The following is a 23,873-nucleotide window of genomic DNA, read 5'->3' on the forward strand; positions in this document are numbered from 1 at the left end:
CCTTCATCAAAACTAGGAAAGGGAGAAGACAAGTTAGCTTTCAGCAGCGGGAGGAATGTTTGAACAAAGAGAATATCTTTGATAGGGTGAGACCAAATGAGTTAATATAACAACTAGAGTAGCTTCTTTGTGTAATACGTTGCTAATAGCAAGTCTGTGAGGGCATACCCAGCAGGCCAGACTATACTAATAGAAGAAGAAAAACTGAGCCAAAATGATGACAGGCAGGAATGGCCAATTCTGATAAAGGATTATGTTTTTAACATTTTTAATTGAGTCCAGAAGACTGCAATATGCCCAGACAGAGGACGAGGTGTTGGGCTTCATTATAATAATTTAAGAAGCCACAGACAGAGTAGAGTGGCAAAAGGTCCCAGACCTGAAATGCTTCTCTTTCTACAGATGCTGCCTGATCTGCTGGGTGTTTGCAGCATATATATTTTTTTATTTCAGGTTTCCAACACCTGCATGTTTTTTTATTATTCAATAGCTATTTTCTAACTCCTTGGAGTTGTTTTAGACTGTTTCTTCAGAAATGGGCATAAAGTTGGCAGGTCAGAGCTGAAGGAGCAGGAAACTGCTTAGCATTCATGCTAAGCAGGTTGTCCCCGAGGACTTGAGAGCTGATCTATGCAAGATTTAGCATGAATCAACAGCATAACAGTGTCTTTTGGCCTTTTGAATTGCCTCTGCTTGCCTATAGGAGTAGCTGTTTACATTCCAGAATGCTAGGTATATATAAGTGGAATATGTGAGGCAAACATGAGATGTGGATCAACTTCTATTCTCTTGTCCCTCACTCACCCAAGAATAAGCTATCTAGGAATTTCATAATCATCCTTGTATTGATATCTGCAGGTATTCTATTTGCATTTATACCAACATCATGAATTTATATGTTGGTAATTTTATGTGTATCTTATATAAAAAAAATCATTTTCGTTGCTGCTTCTTTACAAGTTGCAAGCAGTCATTTGGAGGAAAAGATGGAAGATGGAATAGCTTTCCAACATTCTCCCAGTAATTCCATATATCCCCATTGCGCTGAATATGGCGATTCATTAGAAGAATCAATGATTCAACTTCGGCAAGGACTTGAAAGTGGAGCAATACTAAATCAGTTTGATGTAAGTTTGTTCAGTCTGTTTTAACTCTGAAGTGATTTATTCATTTGCATTATGTTTACTCCAAATCAGTAGATTCAAATGTAAAGCAGTGCTGCTTGATATTTATTTCCTGTTTTCATTCTTGTTTGATTAACTGGGTGATGAATCTAGATGTCATCAAGTTATGCCCTGGTCTGTTTAAGAATAGCTTTTGATGTGAACATTATAAAATGATCAAAGAAAGTCTTGTAGCTGACATGGTTTGTAACTTTAAGGATGGTAAAAATATTACAGCCTTGATCACTAGTCTTTCACCTTTTACAAGATGGCAAACTTTCATTATACAGGAAGACATGTAGTTCTATTCTCAATGTATGAATATGTTTCTTGGCTGTATGGGGAAGTGTTTTTTGCAGCAAATTATCAAACACTTTTGATGAGATGTCCTGTTATGACATTTTTATACTGGAGAAACAAAGCACTGCAGATGCTGGAATCTAGATGAAAAAATCTATGATACTGGAGAAACTCAGCAGGCCAGGCAGCATCCATGGAGAAAAGCAGGCAGTAAACATTTTGGGTCAGGACCCTTCTTCAGGACTGAAAATAAGAAAAGGAGAAGCCCAATTTCTAGGAGGGAAAAGCAGAGCAGTGATAGATAGACAAAAGAGGGGAGGTGGGGTGGGCACAAGGTGGTGATAGGTAGATGCAGGGTGAGAGATAGTGAGAGGCAGGTGCGGGGGAGGAGGGGAGAGCAGATCCACCGGGGGACGGGTCAAAGGTAAGGAGAGAAAGGCAAAAACAATTTTTATACATCGCTGTAGAATAACAATTGGCAATTTTAAACTAAAGCCCTAAACTCCACAACAATGTGCAAAATGCTATGGGATTGTTACCAAAAAGAAAATCTTCTAATCCCAGGATTAAATAAAACGTATATAGGTGTTTAGACAAACTGTGGGAGAATCAGCAAAATATTGAGGTTAAAGGATTTCAATGCATGTCAGAGAAGAGTATCATGCAGCTTTATTCTGTGGAGAGAGATGTGCCCACAGAAGTGTCATCACTAAATTTATGAACAAAAGAAGGCCTGATGTGGCTCAGTGCAAGTCTTCTTCCTCTTCAAAGAATGGCGCATGAAATACCGATGGGTAACATAGTGCTGTCCTGTATTAAGATAAAAATTGCACCTATCACCTAGTTTGAGATTGAGCAAAAAAAATGTAAAAATTCAGCAGCGGCTAATTAGAACTAATGCTTTTCACTTTCATTTTCTAGCAATTGTACAGAAAAAAACCAGGTTTAGTCATCTCATGTGCAAAGATGACACAGAATGTGGACAGAAACAGGTATAAAGATGTATTACCATGTGAGTATTCAGTGCTTTTTCCTTGGCTTATTTCTGAAAATATCTTTGACATTCAGAAACATTCGAAAACACAGGACCCACCTAAAACTTAAAAAAAAATGTGTTACAGAGAGAATACTGGAAAATGTGTGCACAATATGGAAAAAAAACGCTAAACAACTTTTTTAAAAACAAAAACCTCTACAGATGATTTCTCCTGCTCATTTGAATGGGACCACAGCACTTTTGCCAGATTTAGTCTGATACGGGCTCAGCAGGCAGACTTCCCAGCTTGGGAGCCAAGAGAGACGAGAGACTGCAGATGCTGTAATCTAGAGCAAAAAAGCACACTGCTGGAGGAACTTCCAGCTTAAGAGCCAAGAGAGTTCAGTGGTGCAGCACAGAACAGGCAGCAGGGCAGAATGTGCCACTATTGGCTGAGCCCACATTGACACTGGAAGCCAGGACTTCATGGAGAATCCCAGCATTAATGCTGGCTTCAGATGGAAAGATCTGGCCCAATGTTGCAGTAGCTGGTAAAATGGCATGGTCAGTGGTTTAATTTACAATACATTAGAAATTAATATTGAACCATATCTGAATTTACACGATGATGTTGCAGAGAGTTTTGAGAGCAACAACTTGGAGATCTTAATTTTATCTTTCCCTTTTAAAACAGATGATGTCACAAGGGTTTTATTAAATGGATCAGAAGATTATTATATGCCAATTATGTAAATGTAAGTATTCACCTTGATGCTATTGAGGGGGAAAAAATCGATACAGTCCAAATGGTCCTAGGCTCTTGATAAATGCTGAATGAAGTTATCTTTTGAGAGCAATGCAGGAGTATAAATAGTTTGTTTGACCTACTGTCCATCTGGAATTGAGTCAATTTGGACACTGGAAGAGTGCCAGATTTAAATTGAAGTAAAATCAGTGTGGGTATTTGGAGACCATCTGTTGCACCAATCAGCAGAGAGTGACTAAATCATGACCAGCATTCAGTCAAAGTACAGTATATACTATCATTCATTTCCCAAAAGATAAATGAATATTAGTGGTACATTGGCACTGAAGCCCTGACATCAGAGGTATAGAATGTCAAGTGCAATTTTAAGTCCTTTATTACCCTAATGCATTTTTCAGTGCTCTATGACAGGAAGGTTCTTTTCCAGAGAGAAAATTGGTGCATTCTTTCCCAATGGCCTATTTAAGAAATTGAATGGAGAATTTGGAATGAAAAACACGCTGCCTTTAAATATTGGTTTCATAGGAAATCACTATATGATTAAAGGTATTTGGCATTGTAGTTCACAATGTTATCTTTGGGTGTGTGTGCAAGGGAAAGGATCAAAGGCTATTCTGGGGAAAGTGCAGTTTATAATTCTAAGCCCAAAAGAGAATTCATGATTAAATCCAATAATTTCAAATAAGATTGGTAATATATAGGGACTGCTCATGCCAATTAATGTTTGAACAAAAGCAGAAAACACACTGGAATTACCCTGCAGATCAAGTGATATCTGTGGAGAGAGAAGCAGAGCCAATGTCTCAGGTTGATAACCTTGCATCAGAATTCTAACACTCTCTGTACAGATGGTCTTTTCCAGAACTTTGTGGGTTTCTTTTTTGCAGATGTTGCAAATCTGAGCATTTTACTTTCCTTATTGTTAATGCTCCTCAGGTGTGTTACCAATGATTCATTGATTTTAGAGCATTTTTTGGAGTAGGAATTTGAATATTTTATGCAGTATAAACACAGAAACTGAATGTATTCAAAGTTATTTGATACTATTTCCTTGTCAGTTTATCATCCTGGGCATCACTGCCTGTAATTAAGTTAAAATCTTTAATAACCTTCCTATGGATAGTCAATTTTTGTATCTGGGCACTCATTACAAGCAAACAAATATGAAGTGATATTTTACAACCATTACTGCAATGTTTTGTAGCATTGTTCACCCTAATAAACATCATTAATCCTTCATTGATGTTATATATTTTTCCCTCACTTCATTCACTTATCTTCCACAGGGTATAGGTATAGGTCCCTGGAGGTTTCCTATCCATTCACCCTGCTCTGCTGCTACTTGACAGGACTAATGAGAGGAATGTGGTTGTAAGATTATAGCAAGCAAAGGTATCCCAAGATGCAAGAAGACTTTCAACTAGTGTCATCTGTCTTTATTGCATCCTTAAGACTTGCTAATTGGGGCTCAGTCTTTGATAGATCATTAAAAAGTTTCTGAGGGGGGAAAAACACTTTTTTTCAGCTTTAGCTCCAAAAAGCAAAAATGTCAAGCTTACCAAGTATTCGGATTAATTTATCATGTTAGCATTGCAAAATAAGCTGCCTCACTGTAATGTTTGCCTTCTGTTTCTTCCACAGATGGAAATCTGTTGTACCTCTATTCTTAATAAGTATATAGCTGCCCAAGGTCCACTTCCACATACCTGTCCACATTTTTGGCAAACTGTGTGGGAGCAAGGATCATCGTTAATTGTCATGTTAACAACATTGACAGAAAGAGGACGGGTAAATGTTGCATTTTTCCACATCTGGTGTCATGTGAAGAAGTATGTTATTTCTATTGAGATGACCTCCAACAATGAGCCTTATTCAAATTAATTACTGAAAGCAATGGAAACAATCACTTTGTTCAGCTGTAAATTTAAAGGTTTTCCAATATTATCAGTAAGTTCGAGTAGCTGAGGTATATACAACAGGGAAGATATTTTTGATTCTAAGTCTGTCCAAAATTAACTTAGTTAGAAATCAAATTTGTAGCTAGAATCTTGATTTAAGATGTTGTACAGTAAACATTTCTTTCTGGACATGAGAACTCCTGTTGATTACCTCCTAGCACTTGCTTTCAACTTGTAAGCACAGATATTGTTCATTCAGACATGACGGCCACATGGGCAATGGTAGGGACAAAAGAAATCGGGTGTGCAGAAGAGGGTTTAATTGGAGGAGTCCAGCAATGTTTATAAGACTGGACATTGCAGAAATGAGAAAAAACCTAAAGAGATATATCAGTGCAATGAGAACTTTATATTTTTAAGGTTATGAAAGTAACAAATTTTTTTGTTGAGCCATTCAAAATTAGAAGCTTGTTTTCCTTTGGTCTATGCAAAAACATTGTCATTTTGTTGTTTGATAGTGGAATTGGAAACCACAATTCTCACATCATCCTTCATATTTGCAATTATTTGATTTTGTTTTAATGTTCTTGGAACATTACAGTGTAAAATGTTATGCACAGAAAATGGAAACTTTTATGTAGATTTCGGCTAATAAGCTGGTTGAAGTTCTGTATTTTTAACTTTTATGCCATGATTTGCGTGTTGTTATTCCAGATTTGCTTTTGTGTCACAACTGAATTTCCTAGAGGTGGGTAGCAGCTGTTGTTTACAAGCTAGGCTCAAAACAAAAATTGCTTCAACATGTAACAGTGAAAAATTGACACACTTTTCATTTTAAATGTAGGTTTTCCCATTCTCATGCTGATTATCTTTTGTAAAAACATGACAAAGGAAGTTGATGGTGTATGCAAGGAGTATTCACTATCGTATATCGCAAGAAAGTTCCTGCTACCACAATTTGCTCACTATACCTAAATGATGGAAAGCCCTTCAAAGGCAATGCCCAAGGGCCTTTTGTATTGTTAACTTAAACAGTGGAAAGCAATTGGAGAGTGTAATGTTCAGGCTGCTTAATTTAGCTTTTGAAGACCTGCCTTGAATTCAGAAGAGTAGTCTCAGTGTTGGCTTTGAAGAACCACAATTCTTGCATCATTCTTCATATTTGCAATTATTTGATTTTATTTTTTGTGTTCTTGGAACATTACAATGTTAAATATGTTATGTACAGAAAATGAAACTTTTATGATGTAGATTTCAGCTAATAAGCTGGTTGAAGTTCTGTATTTTTAATTTTTATACCATGATTTACGTGTTGTTATTCCAGATTTGCTTTTGCGCCACAGCTGAATTTCCTGAGGTGACCAGAATTGTGGGCAGTTCTGGTCACCTACAGGAAGGAAGGATATCAATAAGCTTGAAAGAGTGCAGAGAAAATTTACAAGGATGTTGCTGGGACTTGAGGACCTGAGTTATAGGGAAAGGTTGAATATATTAGGACTTTATTCCCTGGAGTACAGGACAATGAGGGGAGATCTTATATGGGTATAGATGATTATGAGGGGTATAGATGGGGTGAATGCATACAGGCTTTTGCCCCTAAGGTTGGGTGAGAATAGAACTAGAGGGCATAGGTTTAGGGTGAAAGGTGAAATATTTAAGGGGAATCTGAGGGGGAACTTCATTCAGAGTGTGGAACGAGCTGCCAGTGGAAGTGGTAGATGTGGATTGTACATTTAAGAGAGGTTTGAATAGTTACATGAATGGGAGGGATTTGGAGGGCTATGGTCTGGGTGAAGGTAGATGGGACTAGGCAGAAGATCAGGTCGGCATGGTCCAGATGGGCTGAAGGACCTGTTTCTGTGCTGTAGTACTCCATGACTCTAGCCAGCATAGTCTTTGGTTGATGGAAGAAAAGATTTTTTGAAAATCTAAACCTCAGGTGTCACACAAAACTCGTGCTCCATTGGACACCAGTTAATCCTGCCCTTTTTTGAGTTTCTGAGACCTGGACTATTAACGGCAGGTATCTGGAAAAAATACCATCAATGATGTCCCTGCCAAATCCTCCAAATTCACTGGAAAGGTATGCGAACTAATAACTTCATCGTCTCACAAGCCAACATTCTCCAGTTTTGAGGCCCCAGTTACTCAGATGGCTATGTTGGGTTGGCACATTGTTTACATGCCCAGCACCAGACTCCTGAATAGACACTATATTCCAAGCTCCATCTTTAAAGGAGATCACCAGATACACAGAAAAAGATTCACTATGTGCTCAAAGCTTCCTTAAAATGCAATAGTCCCACTGACTGCTAGGAATCTCTGGTCATGACCGCTCAAAATGAAGATAGAGCATTTAGAATGGTAGTGAAAACCTCGTGACCATGCGTCAGGAGCACAGGTTCTGCATTAGTGCCTGGCCATCTATAGTTGAGCCTGTAGCCCACATTTGTTTCATTAGCAGCCTCAGAACCCATAAAACTGGAGTCGAAGCAAGTCATCCTTGATAAATAATAGTGCAATTTAGTTGAAATACAAACATATGTAATATACCCTGTTTATATGGTGAGAATTTTCCACTGAAATGGAGTTAATTTGTTGGACAAATATGAAACCACTTAAGCATCATCTCCTCAATTTCAAAAAACAAGATCATGCCAACTGTGGTCATTGAACTGCAGCACATGGAAAGTGCTTAAGTGTATTTGTGTCCGAGGCCAATCTCAACTGTTGCCCAGTTCACTGCAGCATACAGGAGGATGTGCCTTAAACTTAACATTGCAAAACAAAGGTTCTTTACCTACTGTTTAACACTGCCCTCCAACAATAAACATAGGCCCTATTTGGGGAGCCACCTCTCAATAAGGACAACAACAGTGATGAAATTCACTTTCATTTTCTCTGCACTAGCATGGACTTAAACTGTGGAGAAGAATATTTGAAGATCCAGGTTTCAAATCCACCAAAAAGTTCTTGGTCTAGCAGGCAGCAGTGATCCCTGCCTTCCTGTATGATTCTGAGACATGAACTGTCTCTGATACTACCAATGTGTCTCTGCCAAATCTACAGACAGAATAAGCCAACTAATGTCAGTATCCTCAACTAAGCTGATGTCAAAGCATTGAATGTCTGTACTCAGTCACCTCCGACACCAAGCTCCCGAAATGGACAACCTGTTCAGAGCTCCATAACAAGAAAAGATTACTGGGTAGACAGAGGGAAAGACCCAAGGGTGTTCTCAAAGCTTCCTTGGAAAATGTGTAACATCCGAACCAACCCCAGTTTATAGGAGTCCCTGGCTTTTTTGATCTCTTAAAATAAGGAAGGATTATTGGGATGAAATTGAGCCTTGGTTCCCTTCTTTGGGAAAACACAAATCCACTGCAATTTGCAAAAGAAGCTTCCCAAACCACACACCTATCTACCTCATCAGGCACCTTCTGCCCCACCTGTTGTGGAGTCAACATATCCAACATTGGTTTCCATCAGCCACCTCAGAACCCATGGAAGTGGAGAGGAAGCAAGTCATTCTTAGTGCCAAGATCCTAATATGATCTTGTTTCATTCTTGAGGAGAAACCATAACTTTGGTTAGATTAGATGTCAGCTATTGGTGTAATCTATGTTCTTGATGCATGGTGATTAGATTAATAACTGATGTTTCTGACCATGTTACTTATTACATGAACTATAGCTGAACAATGAGATTGATGGTAACTTTTATTTTTTGGTACAGAATTTTGTTTCAATGTTTCTGTACTTTTTAAAAAGAAATAGAAATAAATGTCACAGTATATTATCAATTTGTTCAGCATTTTTGTTTCAGATTACTTTGAGAACAGCTTCACTCTGTCTTAGATAACTTTTGTTCTTTTGTTACAGGTGAAATGCCACCAATATTGGCCAGATCCTCCAGAAATGTGCATATATGGCAATTTTCAGGTGACGTGTCACTCAGAAGATTGTAGCATCGCATATGTTTTCAGGGAAATGACACTTACTAATTTGGAGGTAGGTGTCATTTTTTCTCTGGTTATTTAAAAAAGAAGTCACATTCGTTTTCCCTATATATTGTATTTCACAATGCATAACTTACTCCTTTGCTAAGTCCACTACTGTCATAGAATAAAAGGAAAAACTGCAAGCATTCTGAATTGTAAATAAAAACAAGAAGTGTCAGAAGTGCGCAACAGGTCAGGAATCTCTGTGCAAGAAAGGCAGATTAGAGTGTTTAAGATTTGTGGCCTTTGGCCCACTGAAAACTAAGAAATCTTGGTCAGCTTGGACAGCAGCAGTTCATTGATTTCTGTATCCCAAAAAAGGAATTTTAAAAGTTGTCTTTTAAAAAAAAACATTTTAAAGAATGTTGTGAATCATGACCTATATTATGCTGATCTTGAAAAGGAATGGGATTGAATGGGATTTTTTATATTGAAGCAGAGGGTGTGCTTTTGCCCCTTTGCCAGAGATGAAAGGAATTACCGTTCATTTCATGACTTAAAAAAAAACTGCAGATGCTGAAAACCTGAAATGCAAACCTGAAATAAAAACTATAACGGCTGTAGGTCAGCATCTGTAGAAACAGAAACCGAGTCAGTGTTTCAGATTTGAAGACTGTTCTTCTTGAATTGACTTTGTGGTAAATATGTTTCATCACATGTTACTAAACACATTACAGCATGATTGTTAAACTCCAAGGAGTGGATTTCTCTGGTTGTGGTGATGGTCGGGGTGAAATTTAATGTTTTAAACAAAGACTTAAATTCCATTGGATGGCTCCTCACCTGCAACATCCTAGAAGCAGCAAGACTGGAGGCTACCAACAGTGGATCAGTGTCCTAGATCATGGGGAATCTTTGGCTTTACCATAGAGTCATAAGGCATGAATAGCCTTTGGCCCAACATCCATTCCAACTGTTTTGCCTAGCGAACTAGTCCCATCTGCCTGTGTTTGGCCCTTAACCCGCTAAACCTCTCCTATCCATGTCCTTATCTAGATGGCTTTTAAATGTTGCTAATATGCCCGCCTCGACCGCTATTTCTGGCAGCTCATTCCAAATATGCATCACCCTTTGCATGAAGAAGCTGCCACTGATGTTCCTTTTTAAATCTCTCACCTCTGATCTTAAACCTACGCCCTCTTGTTTTTAGCACCCCCTCCCTGGGAAAAGGACTAAGTGCTTTCACTCTGTTTATTGCTCTCATGATCTTATACACCTCTATCAGGTCACCCCTCAATCTCCTACATTCCAGGGAATAAAGTCCTAGTCTACACAACCTCTCCTTGTAACTCTGGCCCCTGAGTCCAGGCAGAATCCTGGTAAGTCTTTTCTGCACTCTTTCTAGGTTAATAACATATTTCCTATAACAGGGCGACCAAATCTGTACACAATACTCCCAAGTGCAGCCTCGCTAGTGTCTTGTATAACTGCAGCATAACTTCCCATCTCCTATATTCGACGCCCTGACTGATGAAGTCCAGTGTGCCAAATGCTGCCTTCTCCAGCCTATCTACCTGTGACGCTGCTTTCAGCGAACTATGCCCTTGCAATCCTTGGTCCCTCTGTTCCATAACACTCCTCAGGACCCTACCATTCACTGTACAAGTCCCACCCTGATTTGATCTCCCAAAATGCAAAGCCTCACATTTATCTGGATTGATAGCCATTGGCCAGTCCTCGGCCCACATACCTAACTGATCAAGATCCCTCTGTAATTTTTCATAACCTTCTACACTATCTACAACACACCTATTTTAGTATCATCTGCAAACTTACTAACGATGCCTTCATATCCAAATTGTTTATATAAATTACAAACAACAAGATCCCAGCACTGACTCCTGTGGCACACCACTAGACACAGGTCTCCAGGACACACAGCTCCATGAAGGTGTCTATAGTAGAGGATGTTTAAGCTTTTATTCTGGAGCATGAAAAAGCACTTGTGTTTCTCCACTTTGGACAAGTCTGGCTCTCAATCATGATTAGCTCTTGTTCATCTTCTGGCAATCCTTGCAATGTGAATTTACATGAAAGGCATGGGGTGTCTTTATCATTTCTTTGCTGGAGCAAGTTAAAATTTAGAACAGAAGATTCTAAGCAGCAGTTCAGTTAGGTAACCTTGGTGGGGTGGGGGGGGGAGGCTGGTGTGGAATGATGGGCAGGTGGAGCTAGGTGGGGGAGGGTAATGAGAGAGGTGAATTAAGCAAGAAGAAAACTTGGTGGGTGAGTGTGTGTAGGAGGAGTACACTGGAGGTGTGGGTTACTTATAATTGGAAAATCCAATGTTCATACCATTGGGTTCCTAGCCAACCAAGCAGAATATAAGATGTTCATTCAAATTCTGTTTGGCCTCTCAGTAGCAATGGAGAAGGCAGAGGACAGACAGATTGGTGTGGTAGTGGGAAGGAGAGTTAAAATGACATACAACCAATGACATCATTTTAAATCTCTTACCCACTCCAACACTGACCTCTCTGTCTTCTTCCTTCTGTATTGCTTTGGAGAGGCCAAATGCAAGTTGGAAGAACAACACCTCATATTCTGCTTGGGTAGCCTACAACCCAATGGTATGAACTCTAATTTGTGAAATATATTTTGGACAAATGAATTCATGCTCTTGGATTGACAACGTAGAGCCTAACATCTGATGGCAGGAAAATGCTCAAGTTAGTGTTCAAGTATGTTCAAGATTTAATTTAATTGGTAGAAGGATTAGAGGGAAGTTGAGGAAAATATTGTTTTGTTCTAAGTGGAAGGAGTCAGGAACTTTCTGCCTGAAAGGATGGAGAAGGCAGAAATGCACACCATATTTAAAATGAATATGGATGAGCCATTACCTGCTGATCTGTGCATCACAAACTGGGAGTTGAGATTAACCCAAGGTTCATTTTTGACCAGTGTGGACACAATAGGCTGACTGGCCTCTTTTTGTGCCATAAGTTTCTGTGAACAAGTAAGTATGACTCAATATTGAATTTTTCATAGATAAAACATGATAACAAAACATTGCATGTAGTATACTCAGTACAATACAAACAAGTATACTGTCCTTCCCATCCAGTTGCTTGGATTCTTTGTGATAGTTATGGTTCATCGTATTGTCTTCAGAATGCCTTCATCTCTGGATTTCCATGCAATTATGGTTTATTTCTGACTTTCCAGAAAATGCCTTAATTAACTGGTCAAGACCATGTGGCATGTATTTCTATAGGGTTGTAGAAATCTGCCAGCTACACAGAAGGGCTGTAAGAAATTATTTCAGCTTTGAGAGCCACATAGTTCAAAAAATTGGCAGTGGTCAAGCTCCCTGACACTGCATTTTGCACACTTGCCTTGTTACTCCATCCTGCATTAGTTCCATCTCCTTGTGTAAGGTAATAATGTGGAGATAATTTAACTCAATGTACGAAAATTCAATAAATAATAACAATTATAGAGTGTAATGATCTACCTTTTGAAAATCTCCCTAGTTACTTCATCTGGACTGTACATTGAAGTGGTGACAATAGAGTGGTTAATGTATAGTGTTATTAACAAATTTACAAGCTATAATTTGATATTCCAAAAGTAAAGTCTGATAGATGCTGGAAATTTGAAGTAACATGGAAAATGCAGGAAATAGTTGTGGATGAGAGGAACTGACTTAACATTTCAGGTTGATGACCTTTCATCATAAAGGATTTTCTTGACACCTATCATCTTGAGTTTTTAACAGGATTCCTTCAGCATATTTGATCAATGGATGCATTGATAGCAAGGACAGTCATTCTCAGCTTGCATCTGGAATTCAGCCCTCAGAGCCAAGGTTGGAATAAGTTTCCAGTGAAGCCTGGAGCTGAGCGTAATCACAAAACCCAAACAGCATCATATTAGATTTTAAGCCAGTGTAGAAACATTGGGCATGGACGGTTTTATTACTTGATTTTTTTGAAGCTGGCTCGGTATCCTTTGTTAATATCAATTTTTCCAATTTGTCTTGATTACATGCAAGTTCAGAGTATTCTTATGGTTTCATGAGTGTCAGCAGTTCCATGATATCTCTTTATCTAGTTCCTGCTGGTTCCTCTGCTGCTTAAGAGGTTTGCAGAACAAGTCACTTTCAATTGGCTTGAACCTTATGTTTTCACAGTTGCTGGGCAGACCATTCATATTTAATAGTTGTGGCTCAAGGCTGATTGCTTATTTTCATTAAACATATCTTGTGTTAACAATGTTTACTTCTACCAGTCACGCTGGTATAAAGTGCAGCTGTTTCTTGCACACCAACCTTGATTTCTCTTGTGGCAAAACAATTTTTTTGGATTTCTAATCAGCTACAAGCCATTGAAATTGTAATGCTTTCCCTTTATTTTTTATTTATTGTATGGAATCAATACACTCCACATGTGATGTCAAGAAAAGGCTGTGAGCATTGAATACAACAAAGGATCTGATATCATCCTAGCTGTAGTACTGAAGACCTCTATCCAGAACTAGCTGCATCTCTATCCAAGTTATTTCAGTATTAAGTGCAACAATGACATTTATCAGCCACTGTGGATAAATGCCCAGGAATAACCTGTTCACAAAAAGCAGGACAAATCCAAACCAGCTGATTGGCCATCCAATCTCTTTATTTTCAATCATCATGTAAGTGATGGAAGCTGTCATTATCATTATTATGAAGTGGCACTTACTATTCAGTAACCTGCTTGGTGATGCCCAGTTTTCATTTTGCCTAGATTATTACACTGCAGATGTCATTGCCTTGGTCTAAATATGGACCAAAGAGCTGATTTTCAGAGGAGAGGTGAGAGTGACTGATAACAAGACTGAATTTGAATGGGTGAAGAATAGCCGAGCCATGGTAAACCTGGTCAATGTGCATCAAGAAAAATTCATTTCGATAGTCGAAGTCATACCTTGCACAAAGGAAGATGGGTGTGATTATTTGTCAATCATCCCAGCTACAGGATATCATTGAATAAGTTCCTAAAACAGTGTCTTGGGCTCAATCTTCAGCTGCTTTATCAATGACCTTTCCATAATAAGGTCAGAAATGGGGATGTTTATTGATTTCAGAATGTTCAATTCCATTCACAACTCCACAACAAATGAAGCAGTTTATGCCTGCGTGCAGCAAGACCTAGACAACATTCAGGCATGGCTGATAAGTGGCAAGTAACATAAGTGCAAGGCAATGACCATTATCAACATAAAGTTTAACCATATATACTTAACATTCCTTGGCCTTGCTATATCCTAGTTCCCCACTATCAACCCCTTGGGGGTCATCATTAACTAGAAGCTTAACTGGACCAGCCACATAAATACAGTAGCTGCAAGAACAGGTCAAAGGCTGGGTATCCTGCAGTGAATGACTCCCCTCCTGATACCATGAAGCCTTTCCAATAGATTAGTGGAATACTCTCCACTTAACTGGTTGAGTGCAATGCTAACTGCAGTCTGGAAGATTGACACCAAAGCAGCCTGCTGGACAAACATTAAGTCAACCACCCTAAACGTACATTTGTTCCACCACCAGCGCATCTGTACCATCTACAAAATACACAGCATTTCCCCGCCAAGGCTATCCGATAGCACTTCGCAAACCTTCAACCTTTTCCACCAAGAGGGCAAAGGCAGCAGGTATGTAGTTACATCACCACCTGCAGGATCCACTGCAAGTTGCACATGATCCTGATTTGCAAATATCACTGGTCCTTCATCTTCACTGGGCCTAATTCCTGGAACTTGCTAATAAACATAATGTAGGGCTACCTTCACAAGGTCTGCAGTGGTTCAATAAGCTACCTCAGCACCACCTTCTCGAGCAATGTGTTATGGGCAATAAATGCTGGCCTTGTCAGTGATGCCAAGACCCTCAAATTATGTATGAGTGAAGATATAAAACCTATATTGTGATCTTGTTCCATATGTAGCTAAATTTTTACAATTGACACTATCTCCTCAGTTTTAACACTTTTTTTAAATGTCCCCTTTAATGACCTATATTTTCAGAATCCATTTACTGAATTTCAGATCACTATTAAGAGAAAAAAATATTGAATCATGTTATGGAAGCAGATAACTCCATTATTTTAATTCTCTTTCTAATATTTACATTGAAACATTTTAAGGATTTACTTCCATGCTTGTAGTGGATTCTGTTGTTCAAATTGCATTTTCTTAATTCTAAATTGCATTAAGTCAAATTTCAATACAGTGTTGTAAGCAACTGGTCCCTAGGTATTCACCTCCCAATAGACTTGGCTATGTTAACCCATATTATTTAAATATTTCTCAGCTGTTCTTTCTACATATAGGATTAGTCTTTCAGCCCAAATTTCATAAGCAAATGGCCACAGAAAATTTGCAGTTTTTCCAATTTAATAGAGCCTCCACCCACTCTTTCAAGTTAATGATCTGGCTGTTGCTTTCTAATGCAGTAATGGGTGACAAACTATAAATCGCAGTGTTACAAGTTGTGAAAATCAAAATGCTACAGGTGCTGGAAACCTAAAATAAAAACAGAAAATTCTGAAAGATTCCAACTTTGTACTTCCTTCTGCAACTCGATCCTTGACTTCCTTATCGGGAGACCACAGTCAGTGCAGATTAGTAGTAACATCACCTCGCTGACAATCAACACAGGTGCACCTCAAGGATGTGTGCTTAGCCCACTGTTCTATTTTCTCTATACTCATGACCCTCTGGCTAGGCAGAGATCAAATGCCATCAATAAATTTGCCGATGACACCACTGTTGTTGGCAGCATCTCAGATGGCGATGAGGAGGTGTACAGGAGTAAGATAGATCAGCTGATTGAGTGGTATCGCAACAACAACCTCGCACTCAATGTCAGCAAGACCAAGGAATTGATTGTGGACATCAGGAAGGGGAGGTCTGGAGAACACACATCATCATTCATTGAGGGGTCAGCACTGGAAAGGGTGAACAGCTTCAAGTTCCTGGGCATCAGCATCTCAGAGGATCTATCTTGGACCCAACACATTGATGCAGTCGGCCAGCAGGTCTACTTCATTAGGAGTTTGAGGAGATTTGGTAGGTCACCAGGCTCTTGCAAATTTCTACAGATCTACAATTAGCCTTCTGACTGGTTGCATCACCACCTGGTGTGGAGCCTCCAATGTGCAGGATCGAAAGAGGTTGCAGAGGGTTGTAGGCTCAGCCAGCTCCATCGTGGGCACAACCCTTCCCATTATCGAGGACATCTTCAAGAGGCAGTGCTTCAAGAGCGCGGCATCCATCATGAAGGATCCTCACCATCTGGGACATGCCATCTTCATTTTACTACCATTGGGTAGGAGGTACAGGAGTCTGAAGACCCACACTCAAAGTTTCAGAAACAGCTTCTTCCCCTCTGCCATCAGATTTCTGAACGGTCCATGAACACTACCTCGTTATTCCTCTTTTGCACTATTTATTTATTTTCGTAACTTATAGTAATTTTTATGTCGTGCACTGTACTGCTGCCACAAAATAACAAATTTCACGACATGTCTGTGATAATAAACCTGATTCTGAGGTCATCCAACATCTATGGAAAGAGAAATGGTATGTATGTTTCGGGTCAAAGATTCTTCATTAGAACTGGAGAAGTTTGCATCAGAACTGGGTAGTTCTGCAGTAGGTCATTCCATCTTTAACATTGACTCAGTTATTGCTCTCTCCACAAGCACTGTCTAATCGGTTGGACATTTCCAACATTCTTCTTTTGCTTTAGTTCTCTACATAAGCTTTTACATCCCCAATTGTTTGTTTTCTTCCTCTCTCTCTAACTGCCCTTATTAATCTTATGAACCAGACAGCTTTGCAAACAGTGTGTCTATCCCATCAGCAACCTTGGCCTCACCCTATCAAAGATGTTCCTTTTATTCTATTGTCCTTCTCCCATGCTCTCTGCAACTTAAAACTTTGCAAGAACAATGTCTGTGATTAGGGTGGTGACCAAAAGAATCAAAATGAGGGGAATGTCTTGGTGTCATCCAAGGATAGGTGCTGAATGTTTGTTCAAGCTAATTTGTGTGGAGGAGTGCAAACTGGAAAGAGATGAGTGAGGATAATAGTGAGGGGAAAAAAAAGGCAAACCTTACTGGAACTGTGAGATGCAGAATTCTGCAGTTTCTGGAAGTATATAAAAGACAATGCTGGAAATACACAGCTGAATATTTGCACTTGTGTCATCTAAATTTTCTTGGTCTCCGCTCTATCACAGACGTTCCCTTCCCTCTGCTCATCCCCACCCCCCTGCCTCTGCAAATTGAAATGCTTGTTTTCTCATGTCTCCAGTCGTCGACTTGAAATGCTAACTCTGTTTCTCTCTCTACAAACCTGCTGAGTTTCTGTTTTATTCTTAATTTTGTTTGAGTTACCAGTAGTTTGATGTTTTTGGTATCCTGATTTTTAGTTTATTACATCAGTGTTTGAGGTTGAATGGTGGAAGTATGGAATGACTTCTAATCTGAGAGGTACTTTCGTGCCTGGGAGTTGTCCAATTCACTCAGTTTAGAAAATAAATCGGGAGATGACCAAAGTCAGTGTCATAAATATATTTAGATGCAGCAACAGAGGAAGATAACAATTGCAATCTTATTTTAAGGGTATAGAAAATTGCCGTTTCATGGAAGTGATGGTCATGTATTTTGGATTATTCAAAGAATTGAAATGCCTCCTTATAATCTCTTCACTCACTGCATTGAACTTGTGCCCTTGTCTCCATTATCTTCATGGTGGCCATTCTTGTTTCAAAAGAAATAAGCAAGTCACAAACTAATAAGCTTACCAGCTGAAGTGCACTCATCGTCCCAGTCATGAGGAACTTTCTGGTTCTGATCAACTGTGTTTATTGACTTCAGCATACTTTTAATACAATGAGACAAGAAAATTAATTATTTTCTTGTCTCATTGTGTTAAAAGAGTCAACAATGAATTTCAAAGGATTGAGTAAATGGGAAAGAGTTGCTTTTTAAACAAAATGCCCCCATGGCTCCTTTTTGTCCAGATATTATTCTGTTTACGCAATGTTCTGGTATAATTGGGATTTGTTACTCAGCACAAAATAAGAGCAACAGATCACAGGGAGTATTGCATTTTAACTTGTATAGAATTATCTAACTAAAATGCATTTTTATTGAGTATACCATTAGTAATTTTGTATTGGTTTAGAAAAAACATACACATTGCTTCATTGTGACTTTTCATGGCCATTGGGAAAATCTCTAAAGAAAATATATTCATGAAATTTTGGATACATATAGAATCATTTCTTTGTGATTAGAAGTTAAGTACATTGATTCTCACCAATTCAGGAATAAAATTAAACAGTGCTATTTTAGGCAAAATGAATGTATTGATAACATTAAATTTAAAAGGGGGCACTTTTTTCAATGTTCTCTTTTCAAGAACACTGAAATTATGTATTATAGTTTGTTGGTAATCAACAACTCTTCGGGATGCCATTTCTGGATATAATTTAAGCAATTTTCTTTCACAAATTTAGAACAATGTAAGGATAATTCAAATTGTTCTAGTATTATTTTAAGCTTAGTTCAGTTGTACAATTAACATGGGAACCATGTGTTACTTGTTGGTGCCTCAGCGTTCATCAGCTGAAGGTACATGATGGAAGTCTGTAAAGATATCAGTGGAATTAAGAAGGCTGTAACTGTCTCATGGAAACAGAAAATCCCAAGGGCAAATACATATGGAGCTAACTTGATAGGTCCTAATCCTGCAGTAACTCTTTTATTTACCATAGAAGACGGGGTGGTGCTAGATGGAGCGTATTCTGCCTGGAGGTTAGTGACCAGTGGTGTTCCGCAGGGATCTGTCCTGGGACCCCTGCTCTTTGTGATTTTTATAAATGACTTGGATGAGGAAGTGAAAGGGTGGGTTAGTAAGTGTGCTGATGATACAAAGGTTGGTGGTGTTGTGGATTGTGTAGAAGGTTGCTGTAGATTACAACAGGATATTGATAGAATGCAGAGCTGGGCTGAGAAGTGGCAGATGGAGTTCAACCCGGATAAGTGCGAAGTGATACACTTCGGGAGATCAAATTTGAAGGCAGAATACAAGGTTAATGGCAGGACTTAGCAGTGTGGCAGAACAGAGGGAAGTTGGGGTCCACGTCCATAGATCCCTCAAGGTTGCCACGCAGGTTGATAGGGTTGTTAAGGAGGTGTATGGAGTATTGGCTTTCATTAGTCGGTGTATTGAGTTCAAGAGCTGCGAGGTGATGTTGCAGCTCTATGGAACTCTGGTCAGACCACACTTGGAGTATTGTGTTCAGTTCTGGTTGCCTCATTATAGGAAGGATGTGGAAGCTTTAGAGATGGTGCAGAGGAGATTTACCAGGATGCTGCCTGGATTGCAGAGCATGTCTTATGAGGATAGGTTGAGCAAGCTAGGGCTTTTCTCTTTGGAGAGAAGGATGAGAGGTGACTTGATAGAGGTGTACAAGATGATAAGAGGCATAGATCGAGTGGACAGTCAGAGACTTTTTCCCAGGGTGATAATGGCTAACACGAGGGGACATAATTTTGAGGTGATTGGAGGAAGGTATAAGGGGGATGTCAGGGGTAAGTTTTTTTTTACAGAGAGTAGTGGGTGCGTGGAATGCACTGCCGGCAGAGGTTGTGGGGGCAGATACATTAGGGACATTTAAGAGACTCTTAGATAGGACACATGATAGGAAAAATAGGGGGCTATGTGGGGGGGGAGGGTTAGGTAGATCTTAGAGCAGGATAAAATGTCAGCACAACATTGTGGGCTGAAGGGCCTGTACTGTGCTGTAGTATTCTATGTTCTAAGTATCCTTTAGAATTTCTGTAGTGCATCTCTAAGCAGCAGTACGAGGGAAAGTGAAGAGTTGGAAATCACTGGGTGACCCTTCACAAGAAGGGGTTGCATTAAGGTTCAACCACAAGTTAGTAGATTTTATTCTATTTTTTAAAGATAGCTACTATGAGAGGAGCAGAAAAGCATTCAAGAGAGATGCAGCATTGAAAAACACATATATAATTTTTAAAACAAAAGCCAGAAAATGTTATGATGCTGGAAAAATGTAGCAAGAAGATAAAGACCCTCCAAAAAGTATGCTACATGTATCCTAACTCCCATTTCATCTCACTCATCTAGCTCAGGATTTTAAAGTTATAATTTTTCTTTACAAATCCCTCCATGCTGTTCCTCTTCCAGTGTCTGTAATGTACTTCCACATATAACATATGTGGTTATAACATGACCCTCCCTCACATTTATGATCCTCCAATCCTAGTTGCTTGTCCATCCAGTTTTAATCATTCCTCCATTATAGGCTGTGCCTTCAGCCGCAGAAGTCGTAAATTCTGAAGTTCCCTTCCTGACTCTTGACCTATTGACCTGTTTTCAGTCCTTAAGAACGCTTATTGAAACCTAGCTTTTTGAACAAATTTTGTCTCATCTGCTCGAACACGGGACAATGTTTCATTGAAGCATTATCAAACAATATGTGACAAATCAGGTTTTACTATGTTAAAGTTGTTGCATACTTGTGAAAGGAACTTCATTCCTCCTCCTTAAGCTACCCTGGCCCAAAGCTTTATTTCCTTTCCTGCTTTGACCCTCATTTAAACCTAATTTAACAAGGTTTTGGTCACATAATCTTGATTTATCTTTGCAGTTCAGTACCAAATTTTGTTAGCTACATTCCTATGACATTGGGATATTTTACCATCCTAAAGGTGCTACTTAAATGTCAGAAGAACTGTGAGGCAAATCCCCAAAGGTAGATGATTGATGGTTGTTGTAACTCTAGTTTTTCTTGTCTGTCTTGTGAGAATACATGGAAGTTTTGGTTCATCACAAGCAAGATATTACATGTGATAGCTACTTATGAAACTGCAAAACTGTCCTTCCTTACCAGTGGCTCAGTACCATTTAATGCTTCCTCCTTTACAGAAGTACACTGTTCTGGTGGAAACTGGCAACAATTAGTGAGATGGGGGTTTTCAACATCTAATGACTGCTATGAACCCAACTGTCTCACTGATCATTGGACAGACAGATCCTGGGTCCAGTGGATTGGCAAGGCTGGTGTGAGTCTGTATGATGCTTTTTCCTAAGTGAAGTGTCTGACTTCCCCCATTAAACTATCATACAAATGCCACACAGGTGGCACCAAGATACCAGACAGATGGACAAATGCTGCAGCTGTCAGCATTCGTTCTTGAGTTCTTGCCATACGAAGCCCCATTCATTCCCATGAGCCTTTCTCATTAGAAGAGTAGCTGACAACTTCTCTCACTACTGGGTGGCAGGTTGCAACCAGAAGAATTATTGGAAAAGTTTTTAGAAATAAAAGCATATTTTTTTCACTGTGAGGGACATGGGGCAAGTAAAGATGGCTCAGGCAAAAGCAAAATATCAATGATGCCAGAAATATGAGATAAAGCCAGAAGAATTGTGTAGTATATGTGGAGAGAGAAACCGAGTCAACAGCCTGGGTTTTCTGGCTGGGGTCTGCTGACCAATCATTACCTCCATTCCCCATTCAGTTCAACTTCACTAGATCCAGAAGGCTGATCTTGCTGGCCCAGACAGCCGTGAAGCTGAACAACATGACCTAATAAAAACTAAAAATCATAAAATTACACTTTAGAATAAAAACTAAACATCTAAAAGTACAATTTTAAGAAATAAAAATATTAATGTTTAACCTGGCACAGGATGCAGGAGCAGAATGCCTAGCAGTCATGCAACAGAGCACAACCAGAAAATTGCCACAAAGTATGGCCAGTATGTTGGGGTTTTCACATTTGTGTGCCATATACTGAGGTTCAAAGATGGGTAATAATCTAACGTAAGAATCAGGAACAGGAGTTTGCCATCTGGCCCTTTGAACCTGTTCTATCATTCGTCAAGATGATGTTGATCTTTGATTGTAAACAGTACTCCAGATACACTCTTGCTATGGTTTTGTAATTGCAGTAAGACATCTTTATAAGAGATGTGAGTTGAAGAATATCTAAGGCCAGAGTACCATTTGTCTTCCTAATTGCTTGTTGCGCTTGTGTGTTAGCTTTCAATGACTTGAGTGCAGCAGTGCCTAAGTTTCTTTTAAAAATTCAACGTTTATGAATCTGTTACCATTTTTAAAAAAAAACAGTCTGCTTTGTGAATCAAAGTTGTTGACCTAACATTTTTTCCTGTTATATTCCAATAAGGCATACTCTTTCCCCCTCAATTAATGTCTATATTTCCTAAAGCCTCTTTACATCCTCCTCTACACTCAGAATTCTGTATGTTTTGTACCATCAGTGAACTTGGAAATATGACATCTGGTCACCTCAGCCAAATCATTGATACTGAGTCTGTCCAGCTGGGGCCTAAGAGCTGATTCCCAGGATTGTTTTCTCTGGAGCAAAGGAAGCTAAGTGGTGAACTTACAGAGGTTAATAATATCACGAGGGACATAGATAAGATGGATTGTCACAGTCTTTTTCCCAAAGTAGGGGTGTCCAAAACTAGATGGCATAGGTTTAAGGTGAGGGGGAAAGATTTAAAGGGGATCCGAGGGACAAGTCTTTCACACAGAGGGTGATGGTGATAATTACAACATTTAAAAAAAACACTTGGACAGGTACATGGATAGGAAAGCTTTAAGGGGATATGAGGCAAATGGAACTAACTCAGGAAGACACCTTGGCCAGCATGGACGAGTTGAGCCAAAGGGGCTGTAACCATGCTGTACAACTCTCTGACTCTATGACCCTCCAATACCCAATAAATGACTGCCTCACAGCTTGAGTAAAGACTTGTTTATTGTCACTCTTTACCTTTTTGTCTGTTAACCAGTTCTAAATCCTTACCAGTATATTTCCTCCATTTCCATGGGCCATAAACTTCTTGTGTGGAACCCTTTGAAAATCTAAATACATCAATTCATATACTGCACTGAAAAATGGAATTTATATGCAATTGGGTAAATGGAAAAGGAACTGCAGTGTTTACAAGAAGGCTATTGTTAATAATGTGATAACTCTTTATCAACGATTGCCTTTTCAGCCATCCTTCCAGTGACTATCTTCAAGATCATCCATTTCAGGATGGTCAGCAGGCAAATCTTAATTATTACCTTTTCAACCATTTCAGGTTATGGGTGCCACCCACAGAGTAAGTCTGTTTCACTTCATCAGCTGCATATTTCCAGTGTTTGGTTTTTTTTAAGTTATCAGCTGAGAGAGTATAGGCAGCATTCTACAACAATTACTCATACATTACATAACACCAATAGAATATCGTTAATTTGAACTGGTTTTTGTTTCTTTGTTGTTGCAGACAGGACTAGAACGTGTTGTCAGTCATCTTCAGTATGTAGCATGGCCTGATCATGGTGTTCCTGATGACTCAATGGACTTCTTTGACTTTGTGACTTTTGTGAGAAAGAAACGGATTGGAAGGGACAATGAGCCAATTATTGTTCACTGCAGGTACTTATTTTCAGTAAGGAAGTCAATTTTGCATGCTGAGGAACAAAATGCTCTCATGCTGATTTTGGTTGCAGCTACAAGGTGGATCTCTAAGAATACTTGACACCCTTTCTTTTGTCTCAACAATGAAGCTTTGTCCTTGGGTAGAGAATGATTATTTCTGTAGTGTGATATGATCTAATGATTGTCACTATCCTATTACTTCTATCACCAGTTTTTTTAAGTCTCTTGAGTATAATAAAAATGCTTGTATTGAATGTTAGTATTGTGTCACATAGGTTTAAAATGCCACTGAG

The 23,873-nt window shown here is 39.1% G+C and overlaps 1 protein-coding gene across 1 annotated transcript in view; it reads left to right on the plus strand.

Annotated features, from left to right (window-relative positions):
• LOC127570201 (tyrosine-protein phosphatase non-receptor type 3-like) overlaps positions 1-23,873 on the plus strand; it is a 143,986-nt gene that overhangs the window by 103,584 nt on the left and 16,529 nt on the right. Inside the window, 7 exon segments of the mRNA XM_052015470.1 lie at positions 961-1,127; positions 2,385-2,475; positions 3,134-3,175; positions 3,178-3,194; positions 4,847-4,993; positions 8,985-9,113; positions 23,426-23,577. Coding sequence (XP_051871430.1) covers positions 961-1,127; positions 2,385-2,475; positions 3,134-3,175; positions 3,178-3,194; positions 4,847-4,993; positions 8,985-9,113; positions 23,426-23,577 — 745 coding nt within the window.

This window comes from Pristis pectinata, chromosome 5, assembly GCF_009764475.1.
Source record: "Pristis pectinata isolate sPriPec2 chromosome 5, sPriPec2.1.pri, whole genome shotgun sequence".
In the NCBI taxonomy this organism is placed as follows: Eukaryota; Metazoa; Chordata; class Chondrichthyes; order Rhinopristiformes; family Pristidae; genus Pristis; species Pristis pectinata.